The sequence below is a fragment of the Cucumis melo genome, chromosome 1 (genome assembly GCF_025177605.1).
Source record: "Cucumis melo cultivar AY chromosome 1, USDA_Cmelo_AY_1.0, whole genome shotgun sequence".
NCBI classification, from domain to species: domain Eukaryota; kingdom Viridiplantae; phylum Streptophyta; class Magnoliopsida; order Cucurbitales; family Cucurbitaceae; genus Cucumis; species Cucumis melo.
The window spans coordinates 15,407,819-15,426,194 of NC_066857.1; the positions used below are offsets into that span (position 1 = coordinate 15,407,819).

At 30.5% G+C, this 18,376-nt stretch overlaps 2 protein-coding genes across 4 annotated transcripts; both read right to left on the reverse strand.

Moving 5' to 3' along the window:
• Positions 1–608: 608 nt before the first annotated feature.
• Positions 609–5,763, reverse strand: LOC103490220 (lysM domain-containing GPI-anchored protein 2). The gene is made up of 4 exons (XM_008449645.3): positions 4,724–5,763; positions 1,955–2,075; positions 1,651–1,862; positions 609–1,079 (listed from the first exon to the last, which is right to left on the reverse strand). Exons 1-4 carry the CDS (start codon positions 5,382–5,384, stop codon positions 979–981), a joined length of 1,095 nt encoding a protein of 364 aa, XP_008447867.1. The 5' UTR covers positions 5,385–5,763; the 3' UTR covers positions 609–978.
• A 2,253-nt stretch (positions 5,764–8,016) lies between these two features.
• Positions 8,017–12,310, reverse strand: LOC103490221 (glycerol-3-phosphate acyltransferase 9). Of its 3 annotated transcripts, none has more exons than XM_051089978.1 (12): positions 11,921–12,299; positions 11,725–11,782; positions 11,434–11,552; positions 11,029–11,128; positions 10,697–10,792; positions 10,484–10,580; positions 10,176–10,263; positions 9,995–10,091; positions 9,807–9,892; positions 8,914–9,033; positions 8,629–8,781; positions 8,017–8,187 (listed from the first exon to the last, which is right to left on the reverse strand). In XM_051089978.1, the coding sequence occupies exons 1-11, from the start codon at positions 12,037–12,039 to the stop codon at positions 8,634–8,636; spliced, it is 1,128 nt and encodes a 375-aa protein (XP_050945935.1). In that variant the 5' UTR covers positions 12,040–12,299; the 3' UTR covers positions 8,017–8,187; positions 8,629–8,633. The 3 variants fall into 3 exon arrangements, with proteins under 3 accessions (XP_050945935.1, XP_050945932.1, XP_008447868.1); XM_051089975.1 differs by having other exon boundaries at positions 8,586–8,781; XM_008449646.2 differs by lacking the exon at positions 8,017–8,187 and having other exon boundaries at positions 8,298–8,781; positions 11,921–12,310.
• Between the last annotated feature and the right edge of the window lie 6,066 nt (positions 12,311–18,376).

The following is an 18,376-nucleotide window of genomic DNA, read 5'->3' on the forward strand; positions in this document are numbered from 1 at the left end:
AAATGAAGACTTTGGAGAATTTGGGATTAGGAATGACCATAAGACTCATTAAACCTCATGAGAAGATTTGCCAATAAGGATGTAAAAGTAATCCGACAATTCGATAAACCCAAACTATCCAATCCATATCATAAGGGTTGAGCTTGGGTTAGTTTAAACTTTGTATTGAATTGGATGTCAGTTAAAATTTTTGGGTAAATCCATTAACACCCATACTCACATGGTAGTCAGTCTAAAAGAATGTTTTAAGATCCTTCGTACCGTCATAAGTGCACTTTCCATAGGTACACACAGGTCGGTAAGTTGCATGTTCATCCCTCATCATGACAGTTGTTCTTGAGTTAAAGTGGTGAGAGTTTGCATTAAAATGGTGAAGAGAGTTTTTCTTTGATACCATTTTACACTTAATGAAGATAAAGAGAGTCCATCTTATTCTCCTTTCAGTACCAAATAAGGGAAACTGTTTACCTGATTAACAACCATACTTAACGAATGGACACATATCCATAAACTCTTGGTTACAACTTAACAATATAACTAATAAAAACAATAAATACCCAAGGGAAAAAGAAAAAGAACAAATGCTAATTCTTTAAGTAGAGGCAAAGGAATTAAAGCAAGGCCGAAGCCTCATTGTTATTACTACAACAAGATTATTACCACAAACTGATGGCACAACAAATTATTACAATCATCAACAAAACTTAAAACTGTTCGAGACATTATAGATCAAAATCAAATTCACAACCCATCTTATATATCTCTTTCTAATCCAGTTCATCCATTCCCATGATCTCGTGCCACGAAGAGATTTATTTCAACTTGACTTATTAACGCTAGAAAGGAAAGGGAAGAAAAAAAAAAAAAAAAAACTAAAAGATGGCTTTTTTGTGATAAATACAGAACAACAAGAATCTACGTACATTGTGATTATCTCTCTCTATATAACAATATATAAGGAGGAAATTATACTTCTTACTAAATGAGGAGAAGACCAAAAGCCAGCACGTGTGTGAAGGCGACGAGGTAGGCCAAGTTCAGACCTTGCGAAGCCGTCCTCGAAGCGCCATTTCCATTATCTGCATAAACATGGGAATAATCAGAATCCAGATGATAAGTGTAGCAAACTAGAAGTGTTTAAACTAAAAGTTTCGCGTAGGGTGGTGTGGGGTGGGGGCCTTGGTTTTCCGTAGAGTTTTCATTTTGTTCTTCCTCTTTGGTTACTCATTATAAATGAAGGATAGGTGTTTAATTCATGAAGTTTTAAAATTTTGGTATTGGTGTCAAACACTGCGATTTACGGGTTTATTTTGATGTGAGATTATGCGTTTTTAAGAGTGCTTCTCGACCAAACACTTATACCAAAAGCACTCTACAGGTATTTTCTCACATAACACTTCAGTTTAAGGTGGTTCTTTATTTTTACACATCAGTTGCCATGTCAATTTATAAAATTTATTTTAATAGAAAAAATATTATGCAGAACAATTTCAAAGTTCAAGAATATTTTTTGAACAAATTTTAATGTCCAAGGGTAAAAAACGAAAAATCTCCAAGTCAAATGTTATAATTAGAAAACTACCCCTTGAAGAGTATTTTATACAATTAGAGTCAAACTGAAATGCATTAATTAGAGTCAACGGAGCTCACCTTCAGGTCCAGGGCAAGTGTTGAGAGTGGAAATATTAGTGAAGATGGTTTGTTTAGAGAAACCAGCATAGGCACAAGTAGTGGTGTTGCAATCAGAAGCTGTTGAGTTACCAAGGAGTAAATTGCTACCTTCACATGCCATGGCTGGGCATGATGACCAATTAGATGATTTCACTGAGGATGGCTTCAACTGTGATGGCTTACAGTCAAGACTGACAAAAAGGAGCAAGAAAAATAGAAGTAAGCTCACTTGCTCTACCTCTAACAAGTTCTCAAAGAACAAATTATTCACTGTGGCACTTACATCCAGTTTTTTGCTGCATCACACTGACACAACACACAGTTGTTCGCCGTGTAATCGTACGTATCGTTTGAGAGAAGGAACGGGAAGTCTAAAGAGTCTTGCCTGATCATTGATGAACAAGCTGCAAATAGAAATCAGAATTGTTAACTTCATGATAATAGCATTTGTTGAACAAACATAATGGGTTTTCAGTGATGTGGTAATTTATGACAAAACTACGGAAAAAAGTGTATTTCGTTTGATGACTAGTGAACTCTAAACAATTTCCTCTCATGATCCTGTTAAATGAACGGCATAATATTATAGCATATTGACAAGGACAATACAATCTAGCAGCAGTTTGACGAGAAAGTTAACAGTATATTGTGTGATGATCATGAACAACAGTTAGCTATTAGACAACAAATCTTTTCCCAAAACCTGTCAGCTCGTCTAGAAAGTCCTAATATTCCGCTCAAGCCATGAGTCCCGAAAAATTGTAAAAAGAACTAGCAGATTAAATATGAAAAGAAGGAATGTAAATGATATCGTCTATCGTAGAATGATGGTCGTGTATATTAAGCAAGGAGAATCTCTTAAATCGAGTGATCGAAATGGAAGCTCTAGATGATATGATCCAAGTCATCAAACACATTGGTTAACAAGAGTTTACCAACAGGTCATAACTACAACCCCAACAAGAAGAGTGCACCACTCTATCCAATGGTCTACTTTTAAGGACGCTTCTCTTATTTGGGTGGATAGGATACTAACATTATTCTTCACAAGCAATCAAGAGCTTTTAGTGACTGGTCAAATAAATAAACAAAGCAACTTTTAAATCCACTCATCAAAAGAAAAAAAAAGGAAGCCCCATCCCATCCACCACTCCGCTCTATGTTTTTAATCCGTTGACATCGACTTTTCTCTACCACCTTGGCTTATATATATATAGATAGATATAGATATATTATTTTTCTTTGTCCATTTTCTCTCTCTTCATTGACTAAATACCAAAATTAACCCACCACCAATTGCTTCCCTTCAAGAACCAAACTCCCTCTAAATAAAAAGAAGGAAAACTATTCAATGAAGCTTCCAGATGTTGTTCTCTTAGTTACTCATTAAATATAAATTTAAAAACTTGTATGCTACATACAAATTGAAAGTGCTTTTACAATTTCTCCTTTATATCCAATTCCAGTAGTGCAAAATGCTAGCCATATTGCAGCAGCCTTTTCAAATATTGTCTAGTAATAATGAGAGACGACATCAGCTATATGGAAGTAGCGAGGAAGGCATGGGTAACTCAGGGCGACATCGAACTGTCTGCTAATATAAAACAACTAAAACTACGTATTGTCTCAGGCATTATTAATTAATTAAGTACTCAAAAGTCAAGTGCAGTCATTGTCCCAAATTCAACAGGACGACAAAGAAATCCTTAATATTAGGATCTACAACACAAACTTGGATCATTAAGGATTCTACAGACTCATATATGAATAAAATTTAAGTGTCCTGAGGTTGACCAATGGACATGACTAAATTGTTTTTTGATTTTACTGTAGATTGAGAATTGATAAGTGTTTGATGTTTTTCTCCTGCCTTATTTTATATTATTTTGGAACACAAAATTACAAATATGTGAGATGGGAATCTGAACCTGAACGGCTCAACCCATCCTAAAAATTATTGATATTTTTTCCAAAGCAAAGAGTTTAGGCAAATCTTTTACCTTTCTCACGTTTATATAATACACACATATAAATATATACTTTTAATTTTCAAATTCTTTAACATACGTTAACAGAAGAAGAAAAAAAAAAAAAAAAAGCAAGCTAGAAAATAAATTTAAATCTCAATGTTTTGGTTGTTCTCATCAAATGAACCAAAATACTTACAAAATATATCAAAATTTTAAATTATAGCAATGATATGAAGTCTATCCGTTATATTTCATTGATAAAATCTGACATTTTACTATATTTATAAATATTTTAAGCAATTTTGCTATTTGGGTGTATATATATTTCAAAATTTTAAATTATAGCAATGATATGAAGTCTATCCGTTATATTTCATTGATAAAATCTGACATTTTACTATATTTATAAATATTTTAAGCAACTTTGCTATTTGGGTGTATATATATTTTTTAATTTATGGCAACCTTCGTTGCTACATTTTTATTTCTTAGAAGCATCTTAAAATTTTAGAAAACAAAAAATAAAGTTTTAGAAACCTTTCTTTTTCAATAAAAGAAAATATTTTTTGAAAATTAGTTAGAATTTATAATTACTTCAAAATGATATTTTTTGGACTAAATTACAAAGGAAAAAAATAGACTCCATCTTTGCTTTTGTCTCCTCAACCTTTCGTAAAAGTTCCAATTTTCATTCCATGTTTTACTACACCACACACACACACACGCGGATATACATTTATATAAGTTGTCTAGTTTGACCGATTTAAAAACTTTTATGCTAAATTTTTGAAAGGGAAAGTTTAAAGGTATAATTTCAAGGGGTTTCTTTTTTTTTTTTGCAAATTACCAAAAATGTTATCCAACCTAACAAGAAACCAAAAAAAGTAAGGCAGACTTTTCTTCTTACACTCTTTAAAGTTTAATCATAGTTGAGAATTAAATTTGGATGAGCAATCGAAACGAATGTAGAACTCATCCAATTTAACCCTAAAATGTGTTCAAATTCCTAAGAATCATGTCATCAATTTCAATCTGAACCCAAAAGTAAGAGGAAATTTTGGAATCAAAGAAGAGGAGAAAACCTTTAAGAGGAATGTCAAGAACTTGAGAAGCTTGAAGGTCTTTTGGATCTGCAATTCCATTCAGCCTCAAGATCGTCTCCTCCGACACATTATACCTTCCCCCAATCGCCGAAATGGAGCTTCCACTTTCCACCAAATGTCCGTAATGAACGACTCTGTTTCCATCCACTTCATCGCAGCTACACGGCAGCGGAATCCACAGCTCTTGCCCTACATCAATTTTATTTGGATCAGGAAGTTTATTCGCAATCTGGATTTGAAGGAACGTGACGAGTCTCGCGAAAGTGCTTTCCGCGATTTTATCGAGCGAATCGCCGCTTTGGACAGTGTAAATCGGACGTTTATCAGAGAGACCAGTCCCGTTGTTGCACTTGCAGTTGAATGGAATCTTGATCTTACGAGAGGCCGGTAAGGAAAAATTCGACAAGGTGTTGGCCGGAAGGTTGTTGGCGCCGAGGAAGGAGAGGAGGTGTTTGACCTGGAAGAGTTTCTGCACGGCGGCAATGGTGGTGGCGTTTGGGGGAATGTAGTCGATTAGAGAATGGCATTTGGAGGTGGAGCTGCAGTTGAAGCGCGGTGGTGTTTGAGCAAGGGAAACGGTGGCGATGGCGGAGAAAACGAGTAGTGTGAAAAGTATGGTTCTTGTAGGTGGGGAAGCCATTGTTGTTCTTGTTGTGTTTGTCTTCTTGGAAATTGGAATGTTTTGTTAGGGTATTAATGGGGGGGTTGAAAGTTTAGGGGAAACGCGTTTTAGGAGTGGGAAAACTGGAAAAGTCGAAGGGGGATTGTGAGGGAAATGGTGTACGTGGGGTAAGGATATGGACTTTAAATGTTGGTGGAGAAAGAAGAAGAAGAAGTGGAAGCCGCCATTGAAGAGTCTATGGAAGCTTTTTTTATGTTGTCTGTGACGTGAGAGAAATTTCTGAAGAAAATTGGAATAGGACGAAACTTCGTTTCCTCGTAATAATTGAGTTTTTTTTTCCTTTAATTTTGCTATAAACATTTTGATGTTTAGATCAAAATGGAATGAATTCAAATCAGAATAACCTTTTCCTTTTCTAATATCACAAACGACAAGGCAAAGTTCAAGTGAGATAGGAGAGAGTATTACAACTAAATGAATCCAACAAAAATCCTAACATGTGAGAACACTTATGCTATTATAGGTGATTATTGATTAATCACTCTTCCACAATCAGTAGAGACGTGATACTTCAAAAATCAATTTCAAGTGATTTCTTATTTTTCTAAAATCACTTTATTATTTAGATTGTCAAACACCATATTTTTGTGCAAAAGTGATTTTGGCTAGAGATTTTATGTTAATTCTTTAGTAGAAGGTGGTGTTATGTGACCATAATTTACTTTTAATAGTCTAAATACACTATTTGTGATTTATAATTGTCCTAACTATCCTTTTAAACTACCAAATTGAGGTCGAGTTTAGTTGACATAATAAATTTCTAATTTGCTTATTATTCTCTTTAGCAAAGGTATATAAACACTTGTTCGCATAATCAAATAAATGATCATGACATGTCACGTCATATTTTGTGGATAAAATCAAAAAAATTGAAACAATATGTAATTGTTTTGTTGGGTACTTATTAAACACAATTATTTGAAAAATTGAAAAAATAAAAGTAGGGCAACATAAAAAGTTTGAAATACTAAATAAAATAAAAGCCAAACATTCGAAGGCTAACAAAAGATGAAGTTGGAATTTTAAAGTCATTTTTAGCCAATAAATTCAACAGTATAATAACTACTGAGAAATGTCTCTTTCCCTATTTATTTTATTTATTTTGAAAAGTCTCTTTCACAGATAACAAGAAAAGTCAACAAATAATAATATATCACATTAGTTTAAATTTATAATCTTAGTATTTTAAGAATGTCATGTTTGAAATAAAATATTTTTCATATATATATATAAAATTTAAAAGTGAACTTGTGTTCTTCATATTCTTTTGTTATTTTCACTTGACTAAACTATGTTTTTTAAAAGAAGTTTAAAAGGTGAATAAAGAAATATACTTACTTGGTTAGGAATAAGATTTAAACTACGGTCCTGAATTATTATGAATAGTAGAATTATCAAAAGTAGCAAATTTGATAAAATATTTACAAAATATAGTAAATTTTCATATTTTATCTATGATAGACGTTTTCAGTCATGTTGATAGATAGTAATAAAAGTTCCAAAAATAAAATTTTTGCAAAATATAACAAAATTTTCAAATGAACATTTTTTTTAAAGAGATAAATGAATTTTATTATTAATTTTTTTAAAAAATAGTTTTAATATTTTTTACTTTTGAAAATGATCCTTAATTATACACACATAACTTTGAAGAATTTTTCAAAAATAGAAAAATTGACAAACCACTATAAAACTAAATTAATTATAATCAATTTTTGTATGAAGATAAATATTTTGTCAAATATTATATTTTGTCAAATATTATATTTTTGATAATTTTTCAAATAAAATATTTCTCCTTAAAACACATTAAAACAATAATTAGTTAAAGAAAAAAGGATGTATTTGATTATTTACACGCTAAACTTTTGAAAACAATCTTAGACTTTCAAAATTACTCTTAAACTTAAAATACAAAATTAAAAAAAATATATCATTATTGTTATATAGCACAAACCGTTAATATCATCTTACTCTTTATTTTTTTTTCTTTCTTCCCTTTATTCTTCGATATAAAACAAACAAACAAATAAATAAATGGCACACTTAAATAAGGTATATTGAATCTAATAAGAACAAGAAAAATAACAAAAAAAACCCAATGAATTTGAGTACTTAAATATTTTAACAAAGTTGTATATTGATAGTTTAGTGTGTATTTATAATCAAATATATCTATTTATTTGACTAATTATTGTTTTAACATGTTTTAAGAAGAAATTTTTATTTTTGAATTTTGTGGTTTTTAACGTTTTAACTTAAATTTTTTGTTTTTATTTTAGGAGCAATTTTTAATCTTCTTTTAAATTTAAGGGTATTAGCCGTATTTTTTAAACAAAAATTTAAAGAGTTTGAGTATTTTTTTTTTTTAACTTTTTTTTCAGTGTATTTTCTAAACTTGTGATGCATTTTTAACGTAAACTACAAAGTTTCACAAGCCTTTTTTTTTTTTTTTTGGTTATAATTTAACCTAAAAAAGAAATAGGAACCCATGTAAACTTGTGTGTAGTAGTAAGCGTAATAATTTAAACTCACAATCACGTTCTAATTTATATTTTCCATTACATTCTACGTGGATAAAAATGATCAATTAAAACTACAAAATTTTGACTTGGATAGAATAATCTTTGTAAATCGTTCATACAAACAATTCTAATCATTCATCCCCTTAATATTACATATAGATTTGAAGAGATCTGCACACCAAATAGTGCTTTTTACTCGTATTCCTCCCCCATAGTGAAGCGTCATCGTTTGTTCTCTGCATTGATTTTGTGTCACAAAGGCATTTCAGTTGACAAACAATAGTTGGTTTGGAACATATTTAAACTGAACTAAAAATGAAACAACCTATTTAAACATTTCAAAACATCCAACAAAAACTTAAGCTGATGTATATAGCAAAACCACGAAGCTCATTACAGAACTAAAAAGCACAAGATAAGAACTCCTTAATGAAGAGGAGATGTATGTATGTGTTCAAATGAAGGTTTTTCTGCAAAAATTGAAGCTTGCTTAACAAAACTACACTCCACTCCATGGCTTTCAATTATCTATGTAACTACACGATTTCATCCCATCCCTGAAAGAAGATTCCTACTCACCCACCGTGCATCCTCGATAGTTACTAACAGAATAATTGGGCTACAGGGCAGGAACCTGGTTTAGAAGGGTAAATGCAGTTTATTGACTAGTTACTGACAAGCATCACTTATTGTCCAATAGCTGCAACACTGACTCGGCAAAGCTTTGTTGTTTACGTTCTCGGTATTTTGGGCTTGGACGGGAGTGCTTCAAATATCCATCCCATGGAACCTTCTTAAGACCTGCTCGAGCACATATTATGTCCCTGACCCTGATAAATAAAATAACAAGTAAAATTAGAGCAGCCCAAAGGCCAGTTGAATAAGAAAAGTTAAATGGAGAGATTTGATGCTGATAGTAATAGAAGAACTTTAATAGAGTTGCAAGGGGGAAATAAGGTTACCTTTCTGCAAACTCAATGGGTGTTTCTCCAGGCTTCAAAACTTGGGGCTCCAGGTACCAAACATCGCAAACAACAGCCCAAGAGGTCATGAGCTGCAGCAGATGCATAGTGAACGACTGCCTGAAAAACGGTACATGGTTCGAGAATCATCTACCTGATATAACAACCATATGCAAAAACACCAACATTGATAGGCAAGCAACTACTAAAAATGTGGCAGAATTCACTGACCAAATACACAAAGTTACTCGTAAAGAAAACACCAGGATAATGAATCAAAAAGATCCAACAAAGGAAAGGTGCTTGTTTTGAAATATTCATTGAATTCTTTCCAACCAAAGTTAAGCAAGAAGAACTAAGCCACGTTAATCCATAACAAACCCAGGTCTAAGCATCTTCGAAACGAACCCAGGTATCATGACTATAATTTATCTCCTGATGGCAAACTTTATAAAACCTCATGATGACCAAAACCTTTTCTTTTGAGCATAAGCATACTAGCTAAGCTATCAGGATCTGTGGTTTCTTTAGGGTGGTATCAGTTTTTATTTTTTTTTTAATTTTAATTTAATTTTCTGTAAGTTGCATAGAATGATAATTTTCTGTTTATGCTTCATTCTACTTGTCGTACATAATTATCACATATAGCAAATTAGGTTATCAAGCATAAACAATAACATTTATTATTGCACAGAAGCATCACTTTCAAAAACAAAATACATTTTTGTTATGTCTTTGAAGTTGCCTAAACAAAAAAACTTGTCAAACACGTTTTTATAAATTTGAAAAATATTTTCAGTCACTTACCTTAAATATCCAACAGGAATAAAGTTTCTATCAACAAAAACTAATCAAATAACACAAGTAATATTCCTCCACAAAAAGCTCCTTACTTCCTGCTGTTCCAAAAAGCATCAACGAAAATTTTATTGTATTTGATTGCAATTGGGCAAACAGAGCATCCAAGTTCAAATGCACCCTGAAATCATATAGTAAACCAAATAAATAAAAAAGCCAACCTCAACAAACTAGACAAAGCAAAAACTGAATTGATAAATAGCCTATTGAACTTGAGCAATACCTTCTTGAACATAACAGAGTAGTGGTTATTTACACAAGTTCCTTCAGGAAATATAAGAAGAGGATTGTTGTCAGCCCCTCGAACATGGTCATTTAACCTAAAGACAGAAGTTTAATAATCATTCCACTAAAACCCAGTATTTATTGTAATCCTTGCGCTCTTGTTGTACGGCAACACTTACTTCTTTGCTACAACTTCACGGTCCTTCAACTCCGTACGGTTGAACCATATACATCCTATACTCTCCAATATAGTGCTTTGCAACAGGCCTTCAACAACATATAAAATAAAGTAAGGTAAATATGAAGATCATTATGACATTTCCTGATTTTATTTCTACCGTTTGCAATTGTAATAACTAATAACTATTAGAAATGAAGACAAACATCTCTACTGGTAATTAATATCAAGAGTGTCTCTCTCAAACTTCAATTACTCCAGGTACAACCTAAATATTCAGTTCATATTTTTCATAGTAAATATACTCACCAACCCACCCAGGATGTTTTTGCATAATAACAGCAAAGGCAGTCATTTGCTCCAAGACTATGAAATCAATCATGGAAGTGTGGTTGGCCACAAAAACCTACACAACAAAGAAATGGACAGAAAAACAATATATCACCGAGAGTGATGCTCAACATCTTGAAAAGGGAAAATATGATAACACATTGACCAAATGTAACCTAAAATCCCAAATACCTGTTTTGGTCTGATGCTAGGCCGTGGCCCATGATACTTAACAACTCCAGTCCAAGATGCAACAAAGAAGCTGCAAATCAACTCCACCAAAAACCTCTAACAAGGAAACATATAATCATTACACAGAAAAAATCTTAACTATCACGCTAACAAGAAAAGGAAAAATATATGACTAGGCAAGAAATTTTGAGGGTAGGAGATCAAACAATTGACCTTCCAAATGTTAATTAATAAGTGTCTTATCCATTAAGCTATGCTAAAAATAGTACATAAGATATATAATTAGAACACATAAGAATAAGCACACAAGAGATATAATTAAACATTCACACCTCTAACTTAGCTCTCAGTTTAGGATGCCCTTTCAGAAGGAGATTCACTGGAATAAATGTTGAAAGGAAAATTATCCATCCTATCGTCAATATGAGAACCCTGCACCATTAGGTCAACAAAACATAGACAAAAAAAAAAAGAGAGTTGTTAGTTCATATAACTAGAAGTGACCATGTCATTATCAGACCAATGCTGCATGTAAAAGCTTAACGAGTCAATGAAGGTAAATTAAATACTATATCATCGAATACTCTGCCCACATGATAGTAATTAGAGAGGAAATGACATTGCATAAGTTTAAATAAAGAACCCTAAGCAGTCTACTCTGATATCATATTAAATCACTAATCGGACCCAAAAGCTAATATCCGTGGATGAAGGTAAATAACACAAAACAAGCTAACCTTGCCGGGAAGAGAATCAAATACCGAATCACCACTCCACAGCACCACAAAGGGAACAAATAAATATTCCAATTCCATGGCTCTGGTGGGTTTGATTTGAAACACCTTGTAAACGAATCCTACACATTTATCATCACAACAACAAATTAACAACAACAATTTCTAAAGATAAATGGAGGGGAGCTATCAGCTCTCAAAGAATTCACTTCCAGGACAAAAAGGAAAAGAGCAATCAGCCCTGGAAACAAAAAAGGACATAGGAAACGAAAAGAACGAAAAGGGAAAGCTTACATCAACAATAGCACCAGCAGCCTCGGTAAGGGTGGGAGAAATATCGAGCAAATCACGCCTAATGACGAAAAACAAGTTAATAAGCTAATAAAATATCTCGAAAATGGCAATCGAAGGAATCGGGGTGACATGATAAGAGAAGAAAAAAGTCAAAGCAATATGAAATTAAAGAAACATAGAGAAAAATGGAGATTACAGGCGAAGCTTGGCAGTGGGTTCTTGGATAGAGGATCCGGAAGGCAAGTAATCTTCGATATTGGGTCGATCTAAGTCCAATTCAGAGGCGGAGGATTTGAGAAGAGCAGCACCACTCATAATTGGTGGCTTTGAGAATATGATTGAAATCTGGATGTGGGTCTCTTCCTATTTGCTCTGCTTCTTGTTGTTGGTGTTTGATTGTGAGGCCTTGAGATTTGGTTTGGTTTTGTATTGTGTATTACTGTGTGTTCGTCCGGTGGTTTCAGTTACTCGCAATTTCTCAACAAACGCAAAAATTTGATGGGACCTCTTCCTTTCTCCCTCCTTATTATATCTCTCTTGCACACATCAACTTCCCCTCTACAACCATTTGAACCTTCTTTAACTTTCTTTCAGCACCCATACAAAATATACAATCTTTCTTAAATTTTAGATTTTTAAACAATAAATTTAAGAAATTTAGTTCAAATTATCATGCTTTATTATTCAATTAAATTTAAGAAAATTATATTTTATGACCACAAGATTTCAACTTATAGTACCTTTATATTACAAATATGACAAATACTGTTCGTTAGAGGACTATCCACTTTTATCATAAATGTTTTTACTATTTTTGCAAATGCCCCTTAAATTTACTTATATATTAGTTTAAATTAATTTGTTCAAGTATTTTTTTTCATCCATCAATGCATGTCATACTACAAACATCTTTCACTCTTATAAAATTGATTAATAGCCCTTTTTTTTTTTGTTATACACTCCTGACCATTTAGCTTTTTGAAAATTAAGTTTATTTCTCTCAAGAAAATTATAGCAAATAGCACAATTTGAAAAATAAATTAAAAGTAGAACACATAGATAAAGTAGCAAACGTTAACAAGTCAATTGATAAAAGTTTTCAAAATGTTAAATATACTTTTAAGTAGTTATTATAGATAGAAGCTATTATTGATAGTCGATATCAATGACAATATCAATGATAGATTTAGAATTGGAAGTTTAAGGTATAAGTAGTGTTTACAGACTTAAATTTCGAAAATAAAATGATTACGAAAAGTCGGTGGGGCCATAATTTATGTATTTAAAACATTAAAAAAAAAAGGAAAAAAAAGAAAAAGAAAACTAAGCCCCAACTCTAACTTTTCCAAGTGATGAGAGAATAATTGAGATGGGTCATGGGTGGGGAAATGGGCCCATTATAAGCCCAAAACAACAAAGCTGCACTTAATTTCCTGATTTTGGGCAGGCCCAAACTAACACCAAGTTCATGCCTTAAGAAGGGAAAAGGTTGAATGTAATTTCCTTTGTACTTTGATTGATTTTTGGTTGTCATTGTTCAAATTGGTTTTCTAATTTTAATTAATTTGGACACATATTAAAAAGTAAATATAAGTATGCCTTTTCTAACAATGACATGAGATTTATATAGGTAAATCAATAACATGAATGAAGAGACTACTTTTTCTTACCACATTAATTGGAGGTTGAAAATCAAACTTATAGAAGTCTATGTCAAATTAATTACTGCCGATTGAGCAGGAAAGATATATGGAGTCATGAACTCCACTTCTTGACCGAATGAGTTTGTGGGTTCCACAACTAAAAAATATTAATTTCATAGCTTACAAACTTCTTAAGTTATAGGTTTGACACTCGATTCTTTATAAGATTTTTCATGAAAATAACTAAATTCTTGCTTATTAAAAATAAAAACGAATGGATTCAATTGTTACAAATTTAATGATACAAAAATTAAAAGAAAAAAAAAGAAAGAAAGAAAGAAAGAAGAAGAATGGAAGAAGAGTGAATGAGTGATGTGAAAAAGTAGATTAATTGACATATGTAATATATATGTTTGTAGGGGAGGGTGAGGTTTGTTTCTCCTTCCCATCTGCCAGCCCTAAGGAGTAGGCCCTCTCTACTTTATGTGCCACTAACTAAACACACACTACACTATCACTTGAAGTTTTGTAAGACTTCCCCACACCCACATCTACTCTAACTCTTCTTTACCACTGAGGGTATTATATATCATCCCTTTTGTCCATTATTTACTTTTTCATATCATATCCACACAAATATCACTTCATTATCCACCCATTTTTATTTCATTTTCCTTAACTACTGCTTTTCTTAAATTCATAGCTTATTTATATTCCATCGTCACGGTCACGTGAATTACGATAACGAATTGAGATTAATTGACATTCGTATATAATAAATTTTGTCTTTTTATGATTTTATTCTAAGCGTATATAGTTTGTTAATTTTTTCTATTTCTAGAAAACCTTTATTTCTTTGTGGAGAAATGTTTTATAAGTAGAAGGTGAATTGTAATGCAAACCATAAATAACCTTATCCTACTACATATATCTAATAACCTTATGAACTACACTATACACATTTTTGGAAGATTGTCCCCTAATACTAGTAAAAGATTTTAATCACCAGTTATTTAGATTCATTCTTTTAATTTGATAAGATTGATTTTTTACTTTCTCAATAAATAGGTGAAAGAAATCATTTTCAATATAATTTCTTTTATTGAAACCAATGAAAAACGAAGATTTTAATGTTCCACCTAATAAATTAATATATAGTGCATATCAATTATTACAAAGTGTGATGTTAATTTTAGCAATGTCAGTACTTTAATTCGAGAATAAACGAATTTGCAAGTTAGGCAGGCTCACAACAATGGAATGGATAGCAGCTACAAAAAGGAAAAAACCTACAAAATAGAAGTAAGTGAGAAGAGGTTGAGTCGTGGATCATATTCTCTTCGAGACGTTTTACGATTCTACTCAACATGCAAACAATTTGGAATTGTCATGACACTTCCAGGATAAAACAATAGTCAACTCAATCGAACATGTACTAGAATCGATTAGAATACCAATTAGGAACAAAAAGGTTACTCGAAAATCAAAGAACAAAAGGAGGTAGAGATGTGTTTTTTTTTTCTTGCCATTTGAACAATGGTAAAGTCTTTTTACACAGTTGGTTCACGAAGCAGTTTGATGGTTTGAAATTTAATGATAAAGAAAAAATGGTTGGGTCAAATAATCGTTACAAATATTTAATATAATTATTCCCTTTGGTGATATCAACAACACCACATTTGTTTATCTCTCAACCCTCTCCATATAAAACATGGGTACTCCTTAGGATCAAAACTCATGACCCAAGTAAGAGCTTGCCAAGGTAGGAAACCCGTTTTGAAATAAAATAATGATATACATATATATATTCAAATCAAATTTTCATCAACCAAATTTATTTTATTTTAGAAAGAATTTTGTGTGGCTTAATTTATTTTTAGTGCTCTATCTCATATGATTGATTGTTTTGTTTACTAATAAATTATTTTAGTCTGCCAAGTGACAGCATCATCTAATTAAGATTTATTAAAACAAATCAGATTAAAGTAAAAAGTACCTAATACTCTTAATATATTAAATTAATCTACGTTACATCTATATAACATTTTGTTCACTAACAATTAAATAGAAATTCTTTAAAAAAAATAAATAATTTGAAGGAATTAATATAAGATGGAAAGTTCGAAACCGTTCGATCCCTAATTATTGTAGTAAAAAAATAAAAATTATTTAACAAATTAGAGATCATTAGTAAAAAACTATTTTTGCTGTATTATTTGTTTTAAACAAGTTTTACTCCATTTAAATAATATATATACTTTATTCTTAAATTTCAAATATTATATTTAGTTCTACAATTTACATAAAAATTATTTTTTATGTTTAATTTCTTAGTTATTTTCTACAAATTTAAATTTATCTCAAAACTCAATATTTAAATAACCTTACTTATTTGAATATATCTTTACATAATATTATAAAATTAAAATAAATTCAAACAAAGTTTATAATTTAAATGGTTAATAAATATATTATTCAACTAAAAAATTAACTAACAATAATCCAATCTCTATCTTATATATGTTGTTAAATAAATAAAAAAATATATATATACTCTTCTAATCAGAAGTATTGTATTAAATTTTATAATGTCAGAATTTTGTTCAATAATTTTACCTATATATTAATCTTATATTTGATATAAGGAATGAATCAACATTTATATTATCTCGTAAAAAAGAATGAATCATAAGAAAATGTACCCAATATCACTTATGTGAATAATAGTTTAATATAGTAAGAGAAATTCTCGAGGTAAGATATTAAGATATTAATTTGAAACCATATTTTTAATTTATAGTTTTATAATTTTTTGAGAAATATCCACCAACATTATCAGTTGTTTCTTTAAAACGATACATCGACATTACTACTACTACTGTTTATGAGTGAAAATTAATATAACACTTCAAAATCTTTATGTTTTATGGGATTTTCTTTTTCTTTTTCTTTTAGATATTTGGTGAATAGGTTTAAGTTTGCACATAAAGGTAAGGATATTTTGTTCAATTCAATAGCGCATACAAGCAATCGATTATATAAACTATACTCAAGAGACTTGCATTAGTTGTTTAAGTTTAAGAATAGGTGAACGTTAAAAGAATGTCAATTCATCTAATATCTTAATCGATTATATATATGTGTCCCACCAAGTTAAGTTATGAATAAGACCTTCGTATTTTAGTCAAAGTATGAATTAGTTGATTGCAAAATCTCATGCTTCAAATTAAATGAGATGTTATGCATTATAAATTAATCTTTTTTCTTTACTCTTTAATTATATATTCTAATTTTTTTTTAAAAAAAAAAACTCAAACTAATTACGTTAAGTTATTAGAATTTGCATGTGAATACACAATTTTCAAGGGGTAGATGAAGAAATATAAAAGGAAACAACTCCTTTTAAATAATTGATAATGAGCTTGTTTCTCTAAAAGCTTATAATAGATCAAAAAAATCATATATATCAAAGACATTGAAGTTCAGTTTAATTAATATGTTTACTATTATATATATATATATATTACTATTTAAAATCTCAAATAATTTTTATTAAGAAAAAGAGACGAAATATTAAAAAAGAAAGAAAGGAAAGGAAAGGAAAGGTTGATTAAGAACACTCAAATGCAAAGGCCAGAAGAGCATGAGGTGAAAAGTGAAAGAGTTGGGAGACATTAATAAAGAGTATTTTTAAAAATAAAATTTGAAGGGGAATTAGAAAAAGAAAAGAAAAGAACATAAGCTGACCAAGCATTTAATATTTGCCCTAATTGGAAATGTGGTCTCATAAAGGAAGCTTTGGAATTTTTGTCATTTCTCTCTTATCTTCTCATCTCTCCTTCCTCCTCTTACTTTTAACCTTTTTTATTTCTATTTTCTGTATATATATATATATATATATGTTATGAATAATATGTATTATGTATATGTTATGAATAATATCATCAAGAATGGTCATGTGTTATGTGCCCCACCACCATTAGTTAATTCAAAAACTACCCTCCACCCTCCAACCCTCTACCCACCTTTTCAAATCTTAGATCAGGATAAATCACCCTTAATAATTAAATTGTACTTTTCTTTATCGTTTAAGTTAAACTTAATTTAATTATTTAGCTATAATTCATGAAATTTCCATCCAAATACGTTATTTATATAGGTTTGAGGTCGAGTATTGTAAAATGTTGAACAATATAAATTTCTAACATATCGTCTCTTATTTACTATACTATAGTTGGTACTAATTTAAACTAATATTCCAAGCATAAATTTGTATATATTCTTTTTAATAGTTTAAATCAATCGAACTCAACTTATCGAATCAACCTAGGTAAGATAGAGGTTAAGTAAACCTACTCATGAGACATGACAAGTGAGCAACTTTTCCACTTATCCAACATCAATCATGGTTTCTAGCAACCAATTCAACTATATATCTGGGGTTGAAGACAAACAAACTTAAGTTTTGTTTAATTAATTAAATTTCAACCATCCAATTAAAGTATCATAAACTCATCATATTCATTTAAATACGTATGTATACAAATAAATATGTGTATGTGTATACGTACATATACGTATGTAATATCTTATGCATCTATCTTTATATGTGTATGTATATGTATAAATATAATATACATGCATGAACCAAACCAAAAGTATATATGTTCAAAAATTATAATTAAGTTAACCCATCAAAGATTTTGGTTTGGACATTAAAAAAGCGTTTGGATTACTTTTCTAAGAATAAATAAAATAATTTTATACTTAAAGTCGACCTTAACTAAACTAGTCTTCTAAATATGTGTTTTTGGATTTGATTCTTGAATTTAAGAAAAATGTTTTGTAAATCTAAGTCGATTTAGTCTTTTAAATATTCATTTTAAAGTTTTTTTTTCACTTATAAATCTAATTTTTTTTATTCACATCAGTTCATAGTTGTTTAAATATTTGATAACATATATTCCTTTTTTAACCTAATCCAAAAAAATATAAGAATTAATTGATCA

What these genes read in the sequence shown, in the direction of transcription:
- LOC103490220 (XM_008449645.3), bottom strand. Translation starts at nt 5,384, where the DNA reads ATGGCTTCCCCACCTACAAGAACCATACTTTTCACACTACTCGTTTTC. An exon ending in TCTTGACATTCCTCTTAAAG is followed by an intron (nt 2,076 to 4,723) that starts GTTTTCTCCTCT and finishes TTCTATTTGCAG; the next exon opens with CTTGTTCATCAATGATCAGG. An exon ending in CACTTGCCCTGGACCTGAAG is followed by an intron (nt 1,080 to 1,650) that starts GTGAGCTCCGTT and finishes ATGTTTATGCAG; the next exon opens with ATAATGGAAATGGCGCTTCG.
- LOC103490221 (XM_051089978.1), bottom strand. Translation starts at nt 12,039, where the DNA reads ATGAGTGGTGCTGCTCTTCTCAAATCCTCCGCCTCTGAATTGGACTTA. An exon ending in CCCACTGCCAAGCTTCGCCT is followed by an intron (nt 11,783 to 11,920) that starts GTAATCTCCATT and finishes TTTCGTCATTAG; the next exon opens with GCGTGATTTGCTCGATATTT. An exon ending in ACTCTGTTATGTTCAAGAAG is followed by an intron (nt 9,893 to 9,994) that starts GTATTGCTCAAG and finishes ATATGATTTCAG; the next exon opens with GGTGCATTTGAACTTGGATG.